We start from the raw sequence: 27,769 nt of genomic DNA on the forward strand, positions 1-27,769 counted from the left end.
GATAGAAAACAAACGAAAGAGAGCAAGTTTCAAAATTAACAAATCAATCCTCGTCGATTAGGTCATGCAGGTAATGGAATTGCATTCCACGAGTATGGAGGCAAACATTGTAATTGTTAAAGTATTTGAGCTAGACAGCAAAGGACACTCACTGTAGCTTGGAAACTCCCTTAATACTAGGAAAATAAAAGTAAGAAATGCAACAAAGCTCAGTACCGCATAAAATTATGGAAAGGTCTCATCTTACAGGTGACTTCCCCATTAGCATCAATGACCTTGTAGAAAACAACAATCCGAATGGGAGGTTTGTTGTCGTCGGTGGAGATGGTGAGTACATCATATATACCGCTTTGGCATGGAGAAATAGGTCCTTTGGCTCAGCACTAGGGTTCGTTTGGTCGTCTGATGGAGAATATGCTGTTAGAGAAAGCTCATCAAAGATTAAGATTTTCAGGAGAAAAAGAGTATCAGACCAAACTTCTCAACTGAACATAATTAGGAGGAAAAGAATATGTTTTATATTGCCCACAATTTTCAATCAGAATATGGCCTCTACTCATATGGATAGCAACTATGGAAAAGCTAGAACAAAAAATATAAAACAAAGAATCATTTTTATGTGTACGTACAACTACTTGGAGATCATTTTGAGATCTTGAGATCTTGACATTAGTTTGAATTAGACTGCCAACAATGTTCCTCCATAATTGTGGAAGTGTAGAGAAATTCAATGACCCAAATCTTTGAGCAAGTTTTCACTTGATTTCAAGCCTGAGCAGCATTTTCGAGGATTAGATTTGCGATGAGATTAACGTCGGATCGAGATCAAAGTTCAATTTTTGTATATAGGAATTGACCTCATCAATTTGTATATAGGAATTGAAAAATTTTCGTATAATGAGGAACGAAAATTCGACACCATTAACAGAGTAGAATAAACAAACACTGTAATTGGTTGATTATATATACATCACATTGCATAAAAGACTTATAGATAATATATTAAAAATGAAATTAGATTAATAATCATAAATAAATAGAAGTTTGTGAAAGGTATTTGACATGGAGAAAAATGATTAGGTTTAAATTAAGACTACAACATGGGCTTTCAAATCCTAAAGCAAAGCAATGAAGGATATAGATAAGAGAGTACGGGCTTTCGGGCCCCAAGAAGCCCATTTGTCAAACTTTGGTATCCTAGTGTAAGTGTTTCTCTATTTAGAAACGACTATATTTTTCTTTGTGTATGAGTAGTTGGTTCATTATCTTTTCTCTGTCGCTTTCTGTTACAGTTACCTTGGCGGCGTAATGTACCTCATGTACAGGCTTCCACTTGTTGAATGTCTTATGTTTGGTGCTCTTATATCAGCAACACATCCTGTCACTGTGTTGTCTATAGTTCAGCTTGCGTGGCGGACCCAAGGTTTTTATCTCAAAAAACTAGTGAGAAGAAAGTTTTGATCTTGAGGTCGACAAAACCTTTCAATAAGTATGCTCTTTTAACTTTATTTTTTGTTTTTTAGTACAACAAAACTCGTTATTAGTATCCTCAATCTTGGGTCAATTTTAAGCTCATCTAAATTGAACATTCTGATTGAAGGTTGAGCTTCTGGTGTTGTTGTCGCTATTGTGAGACTTCTTCTTCTAATGGGGTTTGATTAACCTTAATATCAGTAGAGTCTTCATCAATATTTTTTGCTGGACTTTTCTTCAGTCTCTTGAAATAATTGAATACCATAATCTTATTTCTTAACGTTTTGGATTTCAAATCCAATAAACATATAATAAGTTAATACCAAAATAGGATCTAAAAAAATAAGAGTCAAAGAGATTCCTATTAAAAAAATAATAATAATTAATTTAGCAACTTAATTAACTTTCTTTTGTATAAGATACATGAACAATCCATAATATATTTAAATACATGATATACGATACATAAAACATATTTTAATTTAACACACATATTTAACATACCATGCATGATACATTTAAATATTTAATTGTATCCCATGAATGATGGAGGTCATTCATTTTTATAGATCAGGCATTGTGTGGTTTAGAAAGGAAGTTCCCTTTCCTCACATACAAACAAGAGCTAGAAAACAAAGATGGTAGAAAAGGATTTCTTTTAACTTTTTTGTTTCACCTCACAAAAACTTTTCACCCAAACCCAATACTCTAAAACTGTAGACGTTAATAAGATTATTCTAAAACAGTAGTTTGTCATTTTCTTGCATGTTTTACTACAATTTTCAATATAATTTTAACATCAATCAGCAGATAATATTATAAAACCAAATTCAACATGCAGCCAGCACAAAAATAGAAAAAATAAAAGAGACTCAGACAGATAAAGAGAGCAAAATAAATATATAATATTCATGGATCACCAGAGAAAAATTATAAAATCAGTGAATTAAATCACCATGTCTAGTAATGCAGTTTGAACACAAACCTCAACTACCTAATCTGGAAACTATAAATCATCAGAACCAACGGTTAGAACATGATCAAGGCTCGAATGAACACAAAAACCAGATCTTGATCACAAAAATCACAGCTTTCTGAGCAGACCAAACACAGATCCAAAACAACAACGTAACCCAGATACAAAAGCAAGATCACAAGGTAAAAGAGTGAGAACCCATCAAGAAAAACACAAGAAAACTAAAAAAAAAAAAAAAAGTACCTGATTTCGAGGATCAAAACTGCAAGAGCCTTGCTTTTAGTGAAAAAGAGAGCTCTTTGATAGCTTAATTGTATTATACCAGATGCTAATGTTTGTATAAAGAGAGAGAGAGAGAGAGAGAGAGAGAGAGAAAAGAGAGTATAAAAATGAGGATTGTGTTGTGTCCGCGCTTGTGGTGGACTTATTTATTAGGCAAACAGAGAAGGGAGATGTGGAGAGCATTAAAGCAAAAGTTGGGTATTATTATTATTATTTTTTGTTTTTAAAAATTCAAAAAAAAATTCTGAAACCGTGCCGTTATTACAACCGTCAAACATGTGCCGTTATTGCCACTCTCAAACTCAACCTCGCCACAAAGACCGTGCTTACAACAAAATATAAATAAATACAAAGCCAACTTCTACTAGGAAAATGCAAGTGTAACATAAAGCTCAGTCCCCCATAAAGTTGCGAAAGGGTCTCATCTGATAGGTGACTTCCCCATTAGCATCCATAATCCGGTAGAACATAATTCTATCCCCTGCTCGAAGCTGCTTCCTCCTTACAAAATCAACCCATTGTCCTGCAACAACAGGTCTTGGATGCCCCTCCGGCTGGATGTAAAAGTCAAGATTCCAGAAAATCCCTTGCTCCTCCATATCCTGAACAATCAAAGTTTGGACGTATAGGCGGTCTGCAAAAGGAGGAAAAAATTGAAGTGTTCTGGTTGGGATGCATAACCTATAGTTAATAGCTGTCTTAGGTAATTTTTTGCTGAAAATTAGATCTTCCATTATAATGCTAAGAACCACAAAGGGAGGGATGGTAAAACGAGTATGAAGATGGTATATTTATAGTGTTGTTGGCACACATAGCGGCCGGTGTGAAAGAATTCTTAGCTCGGTTTCATGGTTAATATTACGTGTAATTCTTTCATAGGTAGTATCTTTTGCTGTAATTGTATGTATCTGATCATACTCTGAATTCTCTCTGATCATACTCTCTTTTGCTGTAATTCTTTCTCTCTGATCAGATCATACTCTCTTTTGCTGTAATTCTTTCTCTCTGATCAGATCATACTCTCTTTTGCTGTAATTGTATGTATCTGATCATACTCTGAATTCTCTCTGATCATACTCTCTTTTGCTGTAATTCTTTCTCTCTGATCATGCTCTGAAAAGATACATACAATTACAGCAAAAGAGTACTACGAAACACCTAAAACTAAAAAGGGTTCTTTATATATAGATAAGGACAGCTCTTAAGTAAATACAATGAACCAAATACACAACACAAATGCAAATATGCTTGACTTTGAAGCATATTTATTGGCCTGGTTCAAGAATGTAGTGGGAAAGGATTGAATAAGCGATGAAGCTGTGTAGTTTTATAGTATCAGGAGGTGAGGTCCAATTTCATTCTCATGTACAGTACTAGCCGTGGTCACATTTTCCAAGGTGAGGCTTTCCTTGGATTGCCTTGCCCTTCATTGATTCTGTAAATTGGAGGGTTCAGACTGTTGTTCATCTCTATAAAGGCTAATCTGATGGAGAAAACTTTAAAGTGATAATTAACATTTAATGGTGATGAGCACTAGTCCTTATAAACTCATGTTCATTCCTGATAATTCTTCCTATCAAACTTGTTGCCAACTGCTTTGCTTCTCTACCTTTACATAAATTTCGAAAGTTAAAAAGAGTTTATTCTTCTTTTAAACCCGTCATTCCTGTTAATGTATTTTGCTGTCTTAATTTGGGTGTGAGTGTAGGGACATCACTCTACTAGGTTCAATTCATTAAGACCTGTAATTAATGCACCTAAAATTCATAATTAAATAAGGAATTATATGGAATCTTAGATTATTATATAATAAAAATTAATTTTGAATTACATAAATTACAAATTTTAAGATCACAAATTGAATCACAACCACCCAAAAGTTAAATCTAATGGCCTGCATAATAAATAAAATGAGATATTTGAGGTGCAAAATATTAATCCTTTGATGTCATGGGGCAATCTGCAAACACGTAGACACTTGTCAGCGGAAGCGGCATTGAGTAAAGTGATGATGTAAGTGGAAGCGCTATCAATCAAACGTTGAATTGAGTGTTTTCTCTCTCTAATAATGAGTGGGAGTTGAAACTCATTCTCCTATTTTTCACGTGTAAAGGTATCCATTCCTCGAAGTCTGCAACATCTTACTCAAGTGTGCATTAATTTTTCTGACCTTAGCACTCGATAAACCTGGTAGTTTACCAGTCAAAAAACATTTTTTTTTTCCTGTAATTGTATGTATCTTTTCAGAGTATGATCAGAGAGAAAGAATTACAGCAAAAGAGAGTATGATCACATAAACTTTTTTCCTGTAATTCTTTCTCTCTGATCATACATACAATCAAAGAATTACAGCAAAAGAGAGTATGATCAGAGAGAAAGAATTACAGCAAAAGAGAGTATGATCACATAAACTTTTTTCCTGTAATTGTTGCGACAAGATCCTCATCAAAAGATTTATAGTGTATTTCCTGTAATTCTTTCTCTCTGATCATACTCTCTTTTGCTGTAATTCTTTGATTGTATGTATGATCAGAGAGAAAGAATTACAGGAAAAAAGTTTATGTGATCATACTCTCTTTTGCTGTAATTCTTTCTCTCTGATCATACTCTGAAAAGATACATACAATTACAGGAAAAAAAAAATGTTTTTTGACTGGTAAACTACCAGGTTTATCGAGTGCTAAGGTCAGAAAAATTAATGCACACTTGAGTAAGATGTTGCAGACTTCGAGGAATGGATACCTTTACACGTGAAAAATAGGAGAATGAGTTTCAACTCCCACTCATTATTAGAGAGAGAAAACACTCAATTCAACGTTTGATTGATAGCGCTTCCACTTACATCATCACTTTACTCAATGCCGCTTCCGCTGACAAGTGTCTACGTGTTTGCAGATTGCCCCATGACATCAAAGGATTAATATTTTGCACCTCAAATATCTCATTTTATTTATTATGCAGGCCATTAGATTTAACTTTTGGGTGGTTGTGATTCAATTTGTGATCTTAAAATTTGTAATTTATGTAATTCAAAATTAATTTTTATTATATAATAATCTAAGATTCCATATAATTCCTTATTTAATTATGAATTTTAGGTGCATTAATTACAGGTCTTAATGAATTGAACCTAGTAGAGTGATGTCCCTACACTCACACCCAAATTAAGACAGCAAAATACATTAACAGGAATGACGGGTTTAAAAGAAGAATAAACTCTTTTTAACTTTCGAAATTTATGTAAAGGTAGAGAAGCAAAGCAGTTGGCAACAAGTTTGATAGGAAGAATTATCAGGAATGAACATGAGTTTATAAGGACTAGTGCTCATCACCATTAAATGTTAATTATCACTTTAAAGTTTTCTCCATCAGATTAGCCTTTATAGAGATGAACAACAGTCTGAACCCTCCAATTTACAGAATCAATGAAGGGCAAGGCAATCCAAGGAAAGCCTCACCTTGGAAAATGTGACCACGGCTAGTACTGTACATGAGAATGAAATTGGACCTCACCTCCTGATACTATAAAACTACACAGCTTCATCGCTTATTCAATCCTTTCCCACTACATTCTTGAACCAGGCCAATAAATATGCTTCAAAGTCAAGCATATTTGCATTTGTGTTGTGTATTTGGTTCATTGTATTTACTTAAGAGCTGTCCTTATCTATATATAAAGAACCCTTTTTAGTTTTAGGTGTTTCGTAGTACTCTTTGCGTGTAGGTCCCCTAGAGAGCTGTCAATTCTAAGAGAGCTGTCAATATTCAAAGGGAACATATGAAGACATTGATATAGTGATGCCTAAAGAGTGAGGTAGAGACAAAAAGCATGTGAGTGAAGGGATAGAACCTTTGAAAATCCCTGCACCCGTCGGAATTGAATCAATAAATGCCATTGAATTAATTTTCTAATTGCATTTGTGTTAAGAAAATGAAGCACATATTTCCAAGCCTATTGGCTGATTCTGCATGAAATGGACCAGCGTAAAACATATTCCTTTAGCCATTCGGAAGGCTCTGGAAATGGACCACCAGGCTAGCCAAGATGTTGGCAAGCCCTTAGATGGAATGAATGAGGTAAGAGTTATAAGGAGGCGGTGAGTGCACCAAAAAGCTTTGGGACCCATGGTCGGGAGAGTTCCACGTCTGCACCAACAATAAGTAATAGCTTGTAGGAAAAGAAAAGAAGAGAAAAGAGAAGTTGGGAAGGAAACAAAGTCTGGATTCTGAGCGATCATTACCCATAACTGCTTACGTATTGTATTGTTAATGTCAGGATTTGCTGAGATATAATTATAGAAAGAGAATCCAGAAACTATACAATTACAACCTGACTTTTTGGGGCTAATAAATAAAAAAGCAGTATCAATGTCCACTAACATTAGTAGAAGAGGAAATGACAAGAATAACCTCTTCTATACATTAGGGCAATACTACATTTATAACCTAATTTCATAAACTTTCTTTGATAACTCTAACTTAGTAGTTCGTAATTGGGTAGACATCACTTATTGCGAGCTATCACGTCAAGTTGTGAGAGAAAATTTATATGATTTAATTGTGAGTCAATCTTTATCCTTAGTATAATTGTAACCCCACAAAGTTTGTAAATTATCACAATTCTACAAACTTTCTGGATTATTAGTAGAATAGTAATGCTAGGTTTATAACTCAATCTCACAACTTTTTTTTCATAACCCCTGACATGATAACTCTCAATTGGTTAGATAGGTAGGACCCATAACAAGTAGACGAGACCTATTTGTGAGTTAACTAATTACAAGCTGTCATGTCAGAGGTTGTGAGATTGGATTGTGGACCTAGTATTTTTCTTAGTAGAATAAGTTAACTCTTCATAATTATAGCTCTCAATTGGTCACTACACATTTGATCAGGCAGGACCCATTGTTAGACAAACGGAACCCATTATGAGTTGACCAATTACAAGTTGACATATCGTGTTTGTGAAAGAAAATTAGTAAAAATGATTTATCAGCGTAATATTACCCGCTAGACAAAATATGCATCAAAGTGAAGCAAATTTGCATTTGTTTGATTAGTGGTCTTTAGATCAACTCCCTACTTCCAATTATAATGCTTAGCAGTTTATTAAGCTTCTACTTCTTTTATGCACAATGATTCAATTTCTGAGATTATTCATTCGGTGATTTTTGTTAATCACGTACATATCTATTTCAATTTTGTCACGATCAAGGTGTGATTTTTCATATTAACATTTTAGCTTTAAAAGAAGAGCCCTTGACAAGCTCTCTTATTACCAGCAAGAAAAGATAATTTCAATGACAACCAGTCATCTGAAATTTCCCATGACTCGTACCAGATCAGATCCAAGGCAATTTCCTAAAACCATGATGACGTGGACACAGCACACCAGGAAGTGAGTTAGACCGCTCCTCATGTTATTGTGATTTGGTGTGCGGTTGGAATGAGATGATGTGTAAAGTGGAGCCCAGTGTCGGCAAAATAGGTGTGGTCAATTTTATAACCAATAATACTATGGATATCGGAATTTTTGCACCGAAATATTATATCGGTCTACGTATAATACATCTCTAATTTTTTAACAATTTTTTTTATAGTAAACGGTCGTCCATCAAATTTGGATGACCGTTCACTCACATAGACGAGGATCCATATACCAAGTACAGACGTCCCCATTTAATGGACGCTCATCCATAAGTAAAATGGAATAAAATTGTTTTATAAAAATTAGGGACGGCCGTTCATCCGTTATAGACGACCGTCCCTTCATTTTGGATAGACATCCGCAAATAAGGGACGCCCGTCTTTAACCAAAATATGAAAATAAAAAAAAAAAAATTTGGGGACGGCCGTCCCTTACGTTTGGACGGGCGTCCATTAGGAATGGATGCCCGTCCCTTAAGTTTAGAATGGATGCCCGTCCCTTAAGTTTGGAATGGACGTCCATCCATACTTTAAAAAAAAAAAAACACCTTCTTCGCTCTTCTTCGGCTTCTTCGCCATGGATACATAACTCTCCTGCACAAATGAAGCCTAAGGCATCAATACGCAATTCTCCTTGCAAAGCTAACCGAGTAACGAGAATCACTGTTGCCAAAAAACCCACATCCAGGATCCCAAGAGTGGCTGTTTTGCACTGGAATTACCAAAAGATAATTTAGGGAGTAAATATATAACAGAAGCTTAATTAAAATTTAAGACCTTGCGCTGGAGAAAATAACACCAGCACTGAAATAACATTGCCTGCAACATATATGACCATGCATATTTTCTCAGCATAGATATATATATATACAAAAAATCGTACAGAGATAGAAATTGCTTATGCTCACCTATGACTCCAATATAAAAGCTCAAGTCTTCCATATTTAGGAAAAACTAAAGCAGAAGATATTTGTTTTATCTGGAGATTGGATATTGAAATATCTCATAAGAGGGAAGAGGAAAGAGGAAGGAGAGGTAATAAACCAAAGCAGAACACATTTTGCTTTTCTCTCAAACAAACTGCAAGTTGATCAAAATCAATGATTTTTTTTTCTGAAAGTATGGACGTGCGTCTAAACTTAAGGGACCATCGTCTAAAATTTATGTACGGTTATCCCAATTTTTTATTTTATTTTTATATTTTAGTTAAGGACGGGCATCAAAAATAAAAGGATGACCGTCCTTAATTTTTATAAAAAAAAGTTTATTCTATTTTACTTATGAACAGACGTCCATTAAGTGAGGATGCTCGTCCCTGCTATATGAACCCTCGTCCATATAATATGGAAGGACATCCATGTGAGTGAACGATTATCCAAATTTGATGGACGACCATTCACTATAAAAAAATTGTTAAAAAAATCAAAGATATATTATACGTAAGCCGATATAATATTTCGGTGTAAAAATCTCGGTGTCCGTATCATTATTGTTTTATAACCAACTAAAATAGGTGTGGAAAGATACCACGATTCCTTTAATTTTGGAAATTAAAATATTTTCTTCAAAAAAAAAAAAGCTTTTGATAATTTGATGTAAGAAATGAACTGAATGAAGTGACCCACGTTGGCAACGACAGCAACATGCACCATTGCACAAAGCACGAAATTTGACGTAGCACGAAAAGTTTATATGATGTAAGCAATGCATGGACAAGTACAAAAAGAAGAATAAAAACCATTTTAAATACATTTTGCTTTTCTGCCTTCACATGCATTTCAATAATTGACCCCGTTTTTAAAAAGGACTGTGTCTGTCTTTAATAGGTGACTGGGTTCAGTTTGTTAGGAGAAAGGGACTTAAAATTGGTGATGAAGTTGAATTATTCAGGTTCATTGATGCTAATGGGGAAATCACCTATACGATCCGACTTTTCCGTCATTATGTTTAGTGCTGAGCTTTATTGCATATCCTACTTCTATTTTCCCAGTGTTAAGAGAGTTTCCAAGCTAGAGTTTGCTTTTTATTTGTGAGTTTGAGGGCTTTGTTTCGTTTTAATGTTGTCTAGCTTTTTGCACCACTGTGGAGTCTGTGGTAATGGTACCATTTAATAAGGGTTTTGACACAGGGTGCTAATGGAGTTTCCTAATTACAGTGGGTTTCGTATTGTTTGAGAATACGAAAATAAGTAGTAAGCTTGAGAGGATGATGAATTGTACTTGTTCTTATTCAATGAAATTCTCTCTGAATGTGTTGTTTTAATTATCATATTTATTTGTTTCGACTATAGCGTTTGCATCCTAAAAGCTCTTTGATCTCAAGTTTGTGATAATATAGCTTTCAAAAAGCTAGTCCTGTTAGACAAATAGTGAAACGGTGACGTTTTTATAAAGCCCAAAGTGTTGTCATTTTGAATTGCAATAATCAGCTTTAATAACACTGTGGAGAAAGAAGAAGGGCATTTGCCGTGTTGCATCCAAATCCACGGAAGTTCCCTCACCGGTTCCCACCCAACTACCACAAACATATCCTTTCTCTTTCTTCTGTTGTTTAACTTCCATAGCCACAAACATATCTTTACTAATGAATGGAAATCAATGCTCATGTAATGCAACCCACCAAGAAAAGTTGATTTAATTGTGAGAGAGATTAAATGAATGAGGTTTATAAGGGACCCCTTTCTGTTTTCATATCTATATTTAATTTCCATTATTTATTGCCAATAAAATTTAATTCCCATAACTCAAAAAAATAAATGTATGTATCTTTACTAATTATACTGTTGTTAAAACAAACTTGCTTAGCTAACTTATATAATTTGTTTGCATGCCCCTCTTTTACGTTTACCTTATTAGTAATAACATTATTTCCTTATCACTAAATTTTAGATTTTTTTTTTTTTTTTTTTTGTGTCCTCAACTTTCTATCAGCAAAACATTCCACCTTTTGAAAATCATACTTAGTTAGGACAAGGGTTAAAAAAGGGTAAAAGAAAAAGGAATTTGATAAAACCAATAATAAAATAACCACCTAAAAGGAATCTTTCCATAAAAGGAACCTAGTATCTTATTCCTACCATTGAGGTAATTTTAGGATGATAAGTTACCATCCGATGATAAGTAGGCTCGTTGTTTGGGTCGAGACAAAGTACCGACGCAAGTACCACAAACTTTATTAATTGCAGATACGTACACTTCAAACTCTAGAAAATAGTGGTTTTGAAAAACGAGAGTGGTTTCGTCAATTGTGTTGTCGGTTATTCATTGGTTGATTCAACTGCAACGGAAACAAATGTGGGTTTGATGTAGAAAATAGTGGTTTTGAAAAACCAGAGTGGTTTCGTGTTGTCGGTTATTCATTGGTTGATTCAACTGCAACAGTCGTTATTGTCTGTTCTATTTTAGACCACATAGACTACTAGGAATTCCGTACACTTTTTAATTTCATTTTTCATTGTCTTTTTTTTTAATCAATGGAACCGCCTTTTCCATTCGCTCTGGCTCACCCGTGCCACAGTTTCTATATAGACCAGGGCCACCAGGCACGTTACTATTTCTTTTGTCCCCGATATTTAGTTTATGCCCCTCCAGTCTAGTAGAATTTTTTAGTCATATTTTAATCCCTGTTACTAATGTTACGTGCAAGTTTTTTTTTTTTTTTTAATATTATTAAGTGTGTCTTAGAGTACCAATTTAAGGAAGGGTGAGGTCAAAGAGAGAGAGAGAGAGATTACCCTATATTATTTCTGTACGTATTAAAGCTAAAATAAAAACCCCCATTTCAATGCCCCTTGTTTCTGAAATACCTTTCAATGGAGGGTCAGGTCATAAAAGAGACTAAGAGAGAGAGATTTGAACAGTGTACCAAACAGGCAAACAGGGGGGTAGTTACTTACCACCTGCCCTTTTAGGTTGAATTTTTGTTCAACCTTAAGAAAATATCAATAAAAATCTCATAGTATTAGAAATCATCCGCTACCTCCCCTCACATTTCATAAAATCCTCCGCCACCACCCTGTTGCTTTGGACCATACACTTGACCATTAGATTTTATAGTCAAAGCCGGGTAAGTGATGATTTTGTCGGATTTGATGTTTTCGCATGCTCTAAAGCTTTTGTTCTTAATTTTTGAAACCTCAAGGGATGTAAGTTTCATTAGTATTATATTTCTCTTCATTAATAAATTTCACGAGGAATACTAAACACCCCAAAGTTATTCAAAAAATACATCTCAAATGATGTATTATCTTATTTGGAATTTTCATATCATTTACTGATTCACTACTTCATTTGCATCTTAACGCTATACAGGATTTCCAGGGACCTATCCCCCATTCCCCTAAATTGGGGAATGAAGCAAAAGCCCCCATTCCCCAAAATAAAAAATGATAACTTTACAATACAAAAAAATAATAAAATTAAGAACTCTAATAAAATTACTATACACAATTGTTTAATGTGGCCGGTGACTCACCTGGGATCCCAAGAATATAGATCAGAAATTCAACCAAAAAAAAACCCAGAAAAGAAATCCAAAAGAATATAGATCGCTATATAATAGAAAAAATTCAAAAGATGTTGAGCAAAATCAAACTCATGTAAGAAATTAAAGAAAAAAACTAAATTTCATAAGGATCTAGTTCTTAAAAAGTATTTTTCTTTTCTCTTAAGTCTAAGTAAAAAGATAAATTGCTGAATTTAAATTGTAATGACATGTGGCGTTTGTGAGAGACAATTCAACTGATTTAAAGAAGAATTAATTATCAAATATTATACCATCAGAAATTCAAGAAAAAAACTAGATCTAGCTTTTAAAAAGCCGAAAGAAATAGATTTCCATATAAATTTTGACATACAAAATTTAGAGAAAAAAAAAATAAAAATAAAGATACTGCCCTTTTCAAAACCTAAAAGAAAAAGAAAGGAAAACAAAATAAAAATACATAAATAAGGATTGATATGGAAGAAGAGAAGAGTTTATCACCTGTGAGGCCGATGAAGAAAGAAAGAAAGAAGAAAGAAGAACGAAAAATGAGTACATTTTCTCAACAGCAAGTTTCCAAAAGCAAAATAAATAGCTAGACCTGGATAATAGTTTGAGATCTGGATGAAGAGAAGAGTTTATTACCTCTGAGAGCGGTGAATGTTGATGAAGTAGAAAGAACAACGAAAGAAGAATAACTTTGCTCAACATCAAGTTTCCAAAAGCAAAGTAAATATGATATAATTTGTTTTGCCTAGTTCTACATAAGTTTCAAAGAGCAAACAGTACGGTTCCACCACACCTATATCTTTTTCATTTGCACATGCAGTTCTCTTTTCTACTAATTTTATGTATAATACACTCTTTTTTGGACTAGCCTGTTGAAAGCTATATTTTCACAAACTTGACAACAAACACATTGAGAACATTGAGCGAGAATTTTATTGCATAAGAACAAGTACAATTAATATAGCAAACTCCATTGGCACCCTCTGTCAAAACCCTAACTAAATGATACACTGCGGTGCAAAGACGTAGACAACATTAAAACAAAACAAAGCCCTCACACACAAATAAAAGGGAAACACTATTAATACTAGGAAATGCAACAAAGCTCAGGCCCCCATAAAATTACGGAAAGGTCTCATCTTGTAGGCGACTTGTCCATTGGCATCAATGTTCATGTAGAAAAGAACTCCATCTCCAACTTGAAGCTGCTTCCTCTTGACAAAATCTTTCCACTGGCCTGCTAAAACAGGCTGTTTCCCATTATCTTGCACGGAAAAACTAAGATTCCACAGAACCCCTTGCTCTTCCATATCCTCAACAATCAAATTTTGGAAGCGATTGCCACCCACAAAAGGAGGAAATTGGTTAAGTTTATCTATGGGGAGGCACAGCCTTTTAGCAATAGCTGTTTTTGGTAATGGCTTTGAGAAAATTAATCGGTCCATGATGAAATGCTAGAAGGACAAAGAGAGAGTAATTTGGAAGCTTTTATCTGCCCCACGGAGGATGTTATTCGACTTATTTACAGCTAGTCTGAGAGAAGAGTGTGTTTTATAGAAAGATGAGGTGGGTTAGTGTACCTTTGTTAATTACATCCCCGTGGTATGTGGGCATAGCACAAGCCCCTTAAGTCAAAGGTCCCACTACACACTGGACATTGCCAAGGTCCCACTACACACTGGACATTGCCAAGGTCCCACTACACACTGGACATTGCCAAGAAATGGGTTTGAAAGTTCAATGATACTCCAATATATAAAATTTTATAAAATAACAAAAACACCCCCATCACTCGTAGTGTCAGGTTCCGGCCACCACCGCAAAATATTATTTAACTATAATATAATGATATACTTAGAACTTAATAATTGAAGTAAATAACTAAATATTATTTTATTATTCAATCAATTATATTATTTTATTTAAAAAAAAATTTTTAACAACATTAAAATACTTTTAATTGGACATAATTCTAATTATACACTTAATTAATCAAAATTTAATATTAATATATTATAATATATTAAAGTTTTTTATGTGGTGTAGTTTATATGTAATAAGTATGATTGTATATCTATTTAATTAGGCTATTGTAAAAATTTAGTTTTTTCCATTTTAAATGTTTTTATATGTAAAATTATAATAAACCTCCCATTCTTTACAGATATTTCATTTCAGCTCAGATTCTAAAATAAGGTACCAGCTATAGGTTCCAAGTAGGTTTTAAGTCGGGTACCCGTTGCAGTTTTTTTTCTAGGTTCCGTTCCTCTATATGTAGGAACCGGGATTAGAACTGCACAATATTGGTTCCAAAAAAATGAAACTGGAATCTACCCCCACAATTTTGGTTCTAGACTGATTCTGATTCTACCCATAAGTTATGATTATACTCGCTGCCCGTGCTCACCCCTAATTAAAACAAAGACTACGTACCCAAAGTTTTTTTTTTTTTTTTCAAGAAAATAATTTATTTTCCGGGAAAATTTCTTTGGAATTAGGTTGGCCAAATGGCCAGTGAAGCTGCAAGGACTAAAAGCTCTAGAATCTGTTTGTATCAGGTTGTATTAATCTTTGGTGCAGCGAGCTCCTGAGTTTCTTGAGCTGAACGTGAATGTAGTTTATCCTATATAGGATAAGCGAATCTCGGTAAAAATTTGTGTGTCTTTGTTTTTGATTTCTTTACATTCTTTGTTTGTGTGTGGAGGGATTGATATTGGTGGATGATTTTTTGAGTATTAGTAGTACAAATTATCTCTACACATACAAATATGTAAATAAGCTTATCGAAAAGATTTTTTAAGTGGTTCATATGCTTAAAGAATCATACATCCACTGATTGTATTTTCTCCTTTTTAATCTCTTTGATCATTACAGAGGATTAAATGTAAAGCGAGCAATGATTACAGTTTACAAGTAATTCGGGTTTTGAGTATTTGTTTTTCGCGTGAGAGTTTTTGTATTCGAATCCTTTTTCGTGAGAGGGGTGATAACTTGTCATTTGTATTATATTGTATTGTCTCCTTTGCTTCTATTCTTTCGAGGCACTCTAATACCTGTTTCTGATTTCCATGGGTCGCATATTATTTCCATGTGGGTTGCATATTATTTCCATGTGGTTGCATATTATTCGTACGATGGTCTGGTCAAAGTATTTATTATCGTTGGATACTACTTTTATGGTCAAAGTATTTATTATCGTTAGATACTACTTTTATTTTGAAAACAAAATTCCTTGGCATTATTAGTGTGAAAGCAAAAAGTTGGTTGAGAACGAAGTACGAACATAAAATTATGACAAACCATCTTTTATTCAAATATAAACCTTTTATATAAACTCATGTATACAAACTGATCGTGATTTATAAACTGATATGACAAAAAATAAATGAAAGAATAAATATAATAAGTTTGATTTTTCGTATTTACTTTTTCACTTATTTTCTATCACATTATTTTATATATAAATCTTTATAAGATTTGTTTGTATACTTAGTATTATTATAGGGATAAACTTAAAAACTATGATAGATGATATGTCAAACATACAGGGTTTCACATAGTTTGTAGGGGATAATTTGTATAATTAGAACATTCATATATGTTAGAGAATAATATTATACTTACAAAAACTCTATACAAAGTGTCATGGTAATATGACACATCATTTATTATCATTTTAGTATCTATTTGTTAAGTCGATTGTTATATTAATTTATCTAATCATATTTTAACACTGTTGTCTTGTATAAATGATTTTGTATAAAGTTTTTTGTGAGTGCAGTATTACTTATATATTACTCTAAAACTTAACGATAGAGAATTTTTTGGTGCGTTTGTTTTAATATTTCATACCTTATTCGGTTATTCCCTATCTTATTCCCTAAATACCTGTTTGTTTAATTATTTGGGAAATACTATTTTATTTTTTAATTACTTTTAGACCCCTTAAGTTTATTAATTTAATTAAACACTCCTAGAAAAAAAGTTTAAAAATTAACAAAAACACCCCCACACACCCATAGTTGTTAGATTTCGGCAACCACCGTTGGTGGTTGCCGGAATCTGTCACAACGACATAGAAACGATTGGAATTGGCTGGTAATTCGCCGATCTGGCCTTTCCAGTTAAATTCACGGTGGATCTAGCTGAAAAATGCCAGTTTTAGTCGTCGTTGATCGACAATGATGGCCATATCTTTGGTTGTCGCTGACGGCCAAATCTGGTATTTTGCGGCTGTCGACGACTAGATCTGGCCTTTTCCAGTCAGATCCGTGGTGGATCTAGCCGAAAAAGGCTATGTCGACGCACGACCGGCCAGCTCCGACCGGTCTACATTGTAACGCCATTTTTCAGTCAGATTGCGGTGGTGGTGGTCGGAATCTGACACTGTGGATGGATAGAGATATTTTTGTTATTTTATAAAATTTTTATATATTGAGGTTTTTAGTTAAATTAGCAGACCTATGGGGAATTTTATTTCGTAATACTCACTATATTCAATTACTTAATATTATTTCTAAAATTCTATCTAAAATAACAAAATAAATGATACCCTTTATTATTTAAAAAACACAGGAGGACAATATTTTATTATTCTATCAAACTTGAATGGTGTATGATTAACTCAAGAAAGAAAGAGCAAATAAAGCGCACAGGTGAAAACGTCATGAATATCAATTGAATTTTCATGAAAAAGCAGGGACAGAAAAGTCTATCAGAAGAGGGCCTCTTTCTACATCCAGGCTTTCTCTTTTGGTTTCAGAATGAAAAGAGTTAATTGGACTTGGTGAATAAATAAAGTCATCTCCTTCACTTTCTCATGTATTGGGGAATGAGCCTCAACTTCCACTCACAACTGTTTGTTTGCATTTGTGTTGTGTAAATTGTTTGACTAGTGGTCTTTAGATCAAGTCCCTGCTTTTAAGGGTGTGTTTGATATTATTAAAAATATTAGATTATTTTGAAATCTTTATAAAAATATATTTGATTAGTTGGAATAAATTTATAAATATATTATATTAATATGTTTCATTAGAAAAAATAAATAGATGAGTATGTTATTTAAATTATTAAATTATACTCTTTATATATATATATAAAGAAAAAATAAATAGGTGGTGTAAATGTAACCTTATTATTTTTTTTTTTGGTTGGTGCATACGTGGAACTCGCCCGATCATGGGTCCCAAAGCTTTTGGTGCACTCACCGCCTCCTTATAACTCTTACCTCATTCATTCCATCTAAGGGCTTGCCAACATTTTGGCTAGCTGGATTGGACATTTGTATTAATTGGTCCATTTCCAGAGCCTTCTGAATGGCTGACGGAATATGTTTTACTCAGGTCAATTTCATGCAGAATCAGCCAATAGGCCTGGACATATGTGCTTCATTTTCTTAACACAAATGCAATTAGAAAATTAATTCAATGGCATTTATAGATTCAATTCCCAAGATCCTGCACGTTGGGCTGTAAAGGATTCATAATTGCTAAGCTTTGATTTTTCTTTATCTTTTTTGTAGTTTGTTGTAATAAGAATTGAGATGAAGGAATAAATTAAACTGAAATTCCCATTTCCCACTCACAACTTTGAAGCTCAACCCAAATGATGTGGAATTCCTTTAAGGATCTTCTTCTTCTCTTCCTATTGAGCCAATTAGAAAAATAGACTTAGAACCCTAAAATTAAAGAGATGAAGGAAAAATTTAAAGTGAAAAACATTATCATTGCTTTTTTGTCTCCTTTCATAATCAGTATTGATCATCGAAATTCTAATAATTCTCTATTATTATTATTATTATTCATTTGCATTAGTAAAAGTTACATGATAATCTTTTATTTGTACGTATTGAAACTATTATTGTACGTGCTGAAGAAACCTTCGTTTGAAGCTAAAAAGTTACAGTGTGATCTTTGACAAAGAAAAAATTCAGAGAAGTATTAGCAGACGTGAAAGCTTTTATGAATTGGGATTTTGGACATGAAGTATTACCCTCATTATTCAATTGTGGGTGAGCATAAAAGCCTTCAACGTCCGCTAACATTAGTAGAAGAGGAAATGACAAGAATAACCTCTTCTATACATTAGGGCAATACTACATTTATAACCTAATTTCATAAACTTTCTCTTATAACTCTAACTCAACAGTTCGTAATTGGGTAGACATAACTTATTGCGAGCTGTCATGTCAGGTTGTGAGATAAATTTTATAAGATCTAATTATGAGCCACTCTTTATCCTTAGTAGAATTGTAACCCTAAAAAGTTTGCAAATTGTTACAATTCTACAAACTTTGTGGGTTATTAGTAGAATAGTAATGTTAGGTTTACAACCCAATCTTACAACTTTTTTTCATAACCCCCGACATGACAGTTCACAATTGGTTAAGTAGGTGGGACCCATAGCAAGTAGACGTGACTCATTTGTGAGTTAATTAACTACAAGCTGTCATGTCAGAGGTTATGAGATTGGATTGTGGACCTAATATTTTTCCTATTAGAATTGGTTAACTCTTCCTAATTATAGCTCTCAATTGGTCACCACACATTTGGTCAGGCAAGACTCATTGTTGGGCAAACGGAACTCATTGTGAACTGATCAATTGCGAGTTGACATATTGTGTTTGTAAGAGAAAATTAGTGTGTAGAGTTTGTCAGCGTAATATTACCCGCTAGACAAAATATGCATCAAAGTGAAGCAAATTTGCATTTGTTTTATTAGTGGTCTTTAGATCAACTCCCTACTTCCAATTATAATGCTCATTGCTCAGCAGTTTATTAAGCTTCTACTTCTTTTATGCACAGTGATTCAATTTCTGGGATTGGGCTTGAAGCCCAAAGGGACAGTTCTTCCTAATTAATATCATAGTTGGGCAAAGCCCAGAGGGAGAGTTCCTCTTAATTAATATCCACCTTTGGGTGCTTTTTAGTTTCCATCAATAATATCTCCTCTGTATGTTACTGAATTACTAATTAATTTAATTCATTAACTCTGTAATTAACCAAATTTAACCTCCACTTAATCAGGTTAAATTTTGTACCTGATTGTTCGATTTTTCACAGGTTTACTCGTTGGTGCACTTGCTAACATTTCTGATGCCGAAACTGATATCTTGTTTGACTTTGGCAGGCCATGGTTCAATTTCCACGAGGAATTCTTCTTCCTCATTTATTTGAGGCAATGTCATTGTAAGAGTCTTCTTCAATGGATTCTTGACCTAGCCAAAACTTTGTCAGTTTCATCTGATCTGATGTCAATATGCCTGCTTCGTCAGTGCAAATAACTGTGGCCGAGCCCATTGTCTCGCAAGCTGAAAGTTTCCATACAATTGCCTCATCACTCATCATTCTCTTCATGGTATGAGCAAGTGTGAGAGAGACAACTAAAGATAAGCCTTTTGGGTTTGCTGCTAAACAAATGGCGCACTGGACTCAGCAAGAGATGCAATTGACTTCAATGCATCATCAAATCAGTTTTACTACCATTAAACTCCTTCCCACGCGGACATGCCTACTCTTTCAATGGAGGAGCTTCGTTTCTTTTGGTATGAAAATTGTTTTCTGAGTTCTTGGTATCAGGTACCAGAAAAATAATGTTTTGGATTTGTTTCTTTTGGAATGTGATTCTTTTCTAAGTCTTTTTCCTATCAGTTTCAGGTACCTCTAATTTATATTCTGAGTCAATATGAAGATATGCATGCACAACTCCTAGAATAGAAATTAGGAATATCAATCTCCATCAAGATATGTAAGAAAAAGTGCCTATGGAAACAGTACCAAAATTTTTTCGTAGCGGAGTACTAAATACAAATGCTGATTATAATTAACCACTGGGAGAATGATATCCGTTGTACGTGCATGCAATACCTAAGGGCTATACTAAAGCTTAAAATAAGTTAATTACTTGATAACTTTTTCTTATACCTTACTTATCAATTTGTACACATATATCCATACACAAAAAGCTAAACAATTAGAAATCAGCTCATTTAATGGCTGAGATTAAAGTTTAAATAAATAAATTACTTGATAATTAACTTCGTTTTACTTTTTCTTGATTTATACATGTACATACACAAGTAGTATAATTAAGACTTTAGAAATCAACTCTCTCTCTCCCAGTCTCCCACTTTCTCTACTTAATTTCTGCATACCTTGCAATTCGATTAGCAATGTCAATTTTCAAAATTTTCTCAAAGAAACTCACCAAGACAGATGTTGAAAATAGATTGTCAGTGACAACCAAAAGCCTCAGTTCCTTCCCTCCATTCGGAGAACACCAGAATTATCTGGATATCTTGGTGGACGATGATGAAGGCCACAAGTGGCCCTTTCGCTTGGTCGTCCGCAGGGGCCGGTATGGAAAGCCTGTTCTTTCAGTGGGTTGGCTTCATTTTGTTGGGACTAAGCAACTCCAAAGTGGTTTCTAGGTGAAACTTTATGGGGAAGAAGATGAAGTTACAATCAAGGTCAAATACAAGGTTAAACTGAAGAAGCCCTATATTGTATTCAAAGCTAAGCTTGGTTATGTATCTCTGTACCCTGCTGCTTAAAGGCAACGTATCTTTCCTTCTTTTTAACCACGAATGCATGCAGCGTTTCCCATGCAATTGTCAAATGTACTCTAGTTTTCTTAGGGTTATGTTTGAGTGTGTACTCTTTTTTTATGGCTATTTGCTTTCAAGTTTCAGGTTTGGTGACTTTGGTGAATGTAGCTGATGGTGCGTCTCTTTTTGTTGTTTAATATTTACTATGATATAGTGAAATATGGTTCCAATATTTTCATTTATTTGATTCTCCACTTTAATCCAATTTAACTACATGATATAAATCTATCGTTGTAACCCACGTATATCGGCTATGTCTTGTATGCTTGTAATGGGGAAGGATTTTGAGTATCCAATGTAAATTGGTGTCAAAGGTTAATAAAAGACATGTATTTTGCTTAGTAGCTTAGAGGAATGGTTGTTCTTGAAGGTGGAATGAGTGTTCCAGATTTACCCTAAAAATCTCTGATTTTCCATAATAGGGAACGGGCACAAGAAATCGAGTCATTCTTGTCATGAACAACTTGAGGATGAACAGCTTGCGTGAAAGGGTCGTTCCATACTTCCATGTCTTAAGAGTTTTCCCTAGTTTGGGCAGAAGCATGAACGACTTAGTGGAATGGTGCCGTTTATGCCTGGAGTAGGCCGATGAGCGTGCTCCACCCAACCTCGCCAATCGTTGGCTGATTCTGGAAAATTTATAGATTCGTATATTTAAAATTTCATGATTTTCGTAGGCAATTTTATAACCAAATTTGTACATACTTATACGAAAATCAGTAGACATACATGCCTATTAAAAATAGTGTTGCATGATGATGGTCTCCAATGGCTAGACAAAATATGCTTCAAAGTGAAGCAAAAATTTGCATTTGTGTTGTGTAATTTGTTTGATTAGTGGTCTTTAGATCAAGTCCCTACTTCTAATTATAATGCTTAGTAGTTTATCTAGCTTTCTAAACAAGTTTGTACTTATTTATGCACAATGGATTCAATTTCCTAGATTGGGCCAAAGCCCAAAGAGAGAGTTTGTCCTAATTAATATCATTATTGGGCCAAAGCCCAAATGGACAGCTCCTCCTAATTAATATCGAGCTTTGGATGCTTTCCAGTTTCCATCTATAAGTCCTCTGCATGTTACCGAATTACTAATTAATTCATTAAATCTGTAATTAACGATCATCACTCCGCTAATTAAGTTTGTTTTTTTTGGGATTGATTGTAATTTGTAAAGGTTATTATTTGGCTAGATTTAGAAACTGAAGAGGAGCAAAGTGTAATTTTTAAAAACTAATATAGAGGTTACAATAAATAGTGGACAGTTTAGGGATGCATTAGAAATAACTGTAATTTACTAAATGGCGCAAGAGTCAAACGCGAAACAAAGAGAATCAGAACAAGTTGAAGAAGAAGAATTTGACGATAGAAATCGAACATAAAAGAAAAGAGAGCAAGTTTCAAAATTAACAAATCAATCTTCGTCGATTAGTCATGCAGGTAATGGAATTGCATTCCACGAGTATGGAGGCATTGCATATATCTCCGGCCGACGATCCGCGAGGAAGTCCAGGTAAAGAGCAGCAAGCAGCCGGAGTCGGCATACTCCTTCAGATCATGATGCTTGTTCTCTCTTTCGTTCTCGGCCACGTTCTCCGTCGTCATCGCTTCTATTATCTCCCTGAAGCCAGCGCTTCTCTTCTCATAGGTTTTTAATTTATTTCAATTTTATTCCATTTTGAACCTCCCCACTTAGTTAGGTTAAATTTTGTACCTGATTGTTCGATTTTTCACAGGTTTACTCGTTGGTGCACTTGCTAACATTTCTGATACCGAAACTAATATTAGGTAATTTTATTTTTTTAGTTTTTGTGATGTGATTCTGAAAGCCTAGGTGCTTATGTCATATCTTGTTTGACTTTGGCAGGACATGGTTCAATTTCCACGAGGAATTCTTCTTCCTGTTTTTGTTGCCTCCGATCATATTATATCCTAACTAAACTTGGATTTTTGTGACTCATTTCTTGACATTTACTTTTTCGTTTAATAATTGCATATGGATGTTTTTTTATTTTATTTTATTTTATTTTGTGTATGTATGCATGTACATTACATACTACTTTTATACTGAATTGGCTCTTCAAGTTCTGTTTTTCTTGACCCTTTTTGTGCACTCAGTCAGGCTTCAGCTTGGCACCTGTAAGTATTTGTCATTGTTTCTCAATATAATCTATGAGTTAAATGCATGCATTGCGTTTTTGCCTTGAGTTGATTGCCTGATTGTTTATTTTATTTTGTTTTGGCAGAAACCATTCTTTTCTAACTTTGGAGCCATTGTAACATTTGCTATACTGGGAACTTTTATATCTTCAATGGTTACGGGTATCCTAGTGTAAGTGCTTCTCTATTTAGAAACTGCTATATTTATCTTTGTGTACGAGTAGTTGATTCATTATCTTTTCTTTGTCGCTTTCTGTTACAGTTACCTTGGTGGCGTTATGTACCTCATGTACAGGCTTCCACTTGTTGAATGTCTTATGTTTGGTGCTCTTATATCAGCAACAGATCCTGTCACTGTGTTGTCTATATTTCAGGTGCTGTGCTTTCTTATTTTTTATTTAGTACTTAAATTTATGTGCTAGTAAGCTTCAGGTATGTGAAACTTCAATTTTTAGATTTTACTATGAGGTAATATTATACTTAAGCTTTATCTTCTGTGATGTGTCTTATATTTTTTGGATTTATTGGACATAAATTCAAATTTTTTCCTGAATTACCTAATCAGGTGCTAGCTATTGTGAAGGATAAGGCCTACCATCTATGTTTTTTTTAACCTTTTTTTTTAAAATTATCTTACTTTATTCTATTAGGTAATGTTTACATGTGATGATCCTAATTGCAGGAACTTGGCACAGATACGAACCTGTATGCCTTGGTTTTTGGAGAATCTGTTTTAAATGATGCAGTAAGTTTCTTTTGTATGTTATCAAGTCCCTTTTTTTCTGTTTAAGCAAATCTTTTGTTTAATCCTCAAGACTATTTACTCCACAAATTATTTGTTTGCATGTTGCAACCGATGGTAGATGGCAATATCCTTGTACAGGTTTGTAAAGTATTTGCATCGAATATAAACTGTTAGAACATGTTTAAGGTTCGGTGTTAAATCAACCAGTACTTGGTATACAGGACAATGTCTCTAGTGAGAAGTCATGCGCCATCTGGGGAAAATTTCTTTCTGGTGGTCGTCAGGTTTCTTGAGACCTTTGTTGGCTCAATGTCTGCAGGTAGTTCTTCAATTGCTTCTTCTGCTGTCTTACTAAAAGCTATTATATTAATCTTTGATTTATGATTGACAGCTATAGTTTTGAAACTTTGAACCTGATATTGGTGTGTCTGTTGATATTATTGGGTAAAAGTTTTATCACTGTGAGAATCTCCTGCTTTCTCATGTCTATCGGTGTAACAAATTATATCTGATTCTTTGGAGTTTCAGAAGTGTTTTGTGGTAGATGCTTTGAGTGAGACTAAAGCAGGATATTTTGAAATACAAGATTTGCTTGAGTTTGTTGAAATATGAGATTAGAGTTTGAGTTTGTGGAAGACTCTATATGGTTAATGTCTGAATAACAGGGCTACAGAAATTAAGCTAGATAATTAAATGTGATTTCAGAATTTATTTTTACAGTTGAGAAAGGTTGTTTGAAGGAGATTGAGAACTTATACCCGGTTAAGGGCCATTATGTTGATATTTTAGCTTATCGTTTATGCTTTTCTTCCTGAGGTTGCTAAGAGTGTTTTACATATTGCTTTGCAGGTGTTGGAGTTGGATTTACTTCTGCTTTGATATCCTTTTCAATCAAGTCCTTTTATTATCCAGTTGTTTACTGCATGAACTTTTAGCCTTTAGAATGTATTGTTGAAACCTTAATTCCCTGAACCTTTTCAAGTATGCTGGTCTGGATATTGATAAGTGAGTAAATCATATATATTATCTTCATCAAATTTCTTCAGATATATAATATTATATGAAGATTCCTGATTAAAACATTCTGTTGTTCTCCATTCAGCCTGCAGAACTTGGAGTGCTGTCTCGTTGTTCTTTTTCCCTATTTCTCGTAAGCAGTTTCCTGGGCCATTCATTATAATGTTCTGAAACATCTTAGGTTCTTTGTCGCTTAATGTTGCAAATTTAATATAAAAATTATCTCTTTTAGGTACATGCTTGCAGAAGGCCTTGGGCTCTCTGGTATTGTATCAATATTGTTCACTGGAATTGTAAGTAGACATATATGATTTTAATGTTGAATGATGATCACCTATCACGTGTTGAAGCCGTGTAACAGAAATGTTGTTCTGTTTTAGGTCATGAAGCGTTATACATACTCAAATTTGTCAGAAAATTCTCAGCGATTTGTATCGGCATTTTTCCACTTGATATCATCATTGGCCGAGACATTTGTGTGAGTGCACTTTATTGTTTTTATTAAGTATCAAGGAATTAAAAAGATTTCTTTTATGTATGCAACTAATTCACCTTTCTTGATGTTTCCCCTGTTCAATTTTCAGATTTATTTACATGGGCTTCGATATTGCCATGGAGCAGCATAGTTGGTCTCATGTTGGATTCATCTTTTTCTCAATTGTATCCTTGGGTCCTGCATCAGAAAGTTTATGTTTAATTTTTATTTTTATTGAAGATTTTATTATTATTCCTTAACTGCTCTATGTTGATCTCAGTTATTCATTATAGTTGCAAGGTACAGAAGCTGCATTGTGAATATTGTGAACAGTTTATCAGGCCGTTTCAATGTTTACTATTGTTCTTTACAAATTTTTATTAGGGAATCATTAATCAGGTTGTGCAATCATCTTGTGCAGGGCAGTAAATGTTTTTTCTTGTGCATATTTGGTTAATTTGGTTCGACCTGCGCACAGAAAAATTCCTGTGAAACATCAAAAAGCTCTTTGGTATAGTGGTAAGAAGAGCAGAAGTCTGACAGTTTGGGGTTTACTTTATGTATTTCTGACCTCAATTAATTTTCAGATTGAGGCATCTTTTGTTGTGTTCATTTTTTGTGTTGCCAAATCCTAATGAATTATGGGCTTGTAGGACTTCGTGGTGCTATGGCGTTTGCTCTTGCTTTGCAGTCAGTTCATGATCTCCCAGAAGGACATGGCCAGACTATATTCACAGCCACCACTGCCATAGTTGTTTTGACGGTATGTAGATTGCCCCTGAACATTATATTACTACACAGATTTTTTTTTTTTTTTTGTTCTGTCATGATTGACAAACTATTACATAAGGCGCCCTTACGTTTATTATACGAAGTAGTATGAAGTAGTTATCTACATCAGAGTAATTCAAGACTTTGTCCTTTTAGTCTGACTTTTCATGTGCTTTATGTGCTATACTTTGGGCATTTGTTGATGCCTCATCTTTATTAACGAAGTATCTATTTTTGAATGTGTTGCAAGTTCACATATGACACTTATTCTTTTACACCTAAGCTTCCAATCAATTTTTCAGGTATTACTAATTGGAGGTTCAACTGGTACCATGTTGGAAGCTTTACAAGTTGTAGGTGATGGCCATGATATCCCTATGGGTGAAGTAAGTGCTGCCAAAATTAATTTAGTACCTTGTTTAATGTACATCAGAATTTCCATGAACTGGTCAGGTTGACAGGAACCAAATAGCTGAATTAGGATACTGCTGCTTGTATTTTGGCCACCAGTAAATCTGCAAAAGTTTGTGATTTACTAATCTACTATTTGTTTCAGAACTATGAGGGTAATAACGGTTATGTTGCTCCTACTTTTGATGATGATTCTTATAACGAGGAATCATCATCAGGGAACCGGTTCAAGATGAAACTTAAAGAATTCCACAAGAGGTAGCATCTAAATTTTTATCTTATCATGTGACCATAAAGTTTTCTTTTGCCATTTACATTATAATTGTTATTTGTTTAATGAACTTTTGTCCTGCAGCGCGGCATCATTCACAGCATTAGATAGGAATTATCTGACCCCTTTCTTTACAAGTCAAAATGGAGATGAAGATGAAGATGGTGAGAAAGACTATTCACATCCTATAAAATAAGATAGGGTTTTTGGAGTGTGGTGCTTGAGAAATGTTTTACTGTTATATTTGCTCGAAATGAATGGGGTTTTTGGATGGTTTGCAGATGAGCTAATGCCCATTTCCAGAAGCAGCGGCTTCCGTGGCTAAGTTAAAGAAGAATTATACTAGTAGGAAACAAGACGGGCTAACTGTGTAGATAAACATAGGGGATGATTGTGGTACAATGCTACTTGCTAATTGGTAAAAAGGTGGTTAAAAAGCTTGAATTAGAGGTATGCACACATTACTGTGGAGGCCAATTCCATGCTCTACTATATTGGCAAAATACAGTCACTTAGTCAGTCATACAAGTTCCATGTCCAAGTACTACCTCTCTCAGATTATTGTACAAGATCTAGTAAATATACAATATTATTTTTGCCTACTATATTTACCAACACGATGTAACACATATAAAGAGGTTCCATTGTCTGCATTTTATATTTTTATT

At 34.1% G+C, this 27,769-nt stretch overlaps 1 protein-coding gene across 2 annotated transcripts; it reads left to right on the top strand.

Annotated features, from left to right (window-relative positions):
- Positions 1–22: 22 nt before the first annotated feature.
- LOC116115028 (sodium/hydrogen exchanger 6-like) lies at positions 23–27,769 on the top strand. 2 transcript variants are annotated; one of them, XM_031401170.1, is made up of 23 exons: positions 23–100; positions 22,722–22,899; positions 22,988–23,039; positions 23,119–23,178; positions 23,366–23,390; positions 23,498–23,583; positions 23,674–23,785; positions 24,094–24,156; positions 24,275–24,294; positions 24,378–24,475; positions 25,006–25,034; positions 25,130–25,161; positions 25,259–25,306; positions 25,406–25,466; positions 25,554–25,651; positions 25,758–25,833; positions 25,929–25,948; positions 26,070–26,167; positions 26,302–26,411; positions 26,722–26,805; positions 26,976–27,088; positions 27,186–27,265; positions 27,383–27,769. In XM_031401170.1, the coding sequence occupies exons 1-23, from the start codon at positions 65–67 to the stop codon at positions 27,424–27,426; spliced, it is 1,623 nt and encodes a 540-aa protein (XP_031257030.1). In that variant the 5' UTR covers positions 23–64; the 3' UTR covers positions 27,427–27,769. The 2 variants fall into 2 exon arrangements, with proteins under 2 accessions (XP_031257030.1, XP_031257029.1); XM_031401169.1 differs by lacking the exon at positions 23–100 and having other exon boundaries at positions 22,584–22,899.

The sequence above is a fragment of the Pistacia vera genome, unplaced genomic scaffold (genome assembly GCF_008641045.1).
Source record: "Pistacia vera cultivar Batoury unplaced genomic scaffold, PisVer_v2 Contig73, whole genome shotgun sequence".
Classification (NCBI taxonomy): domain Eukaryota; kingdom Viridiplantae; phylum Streptophyta; class Magnoliopsida; order Sapindales; family Anacardiaceae; genus Pistacia; species Pistacia vera.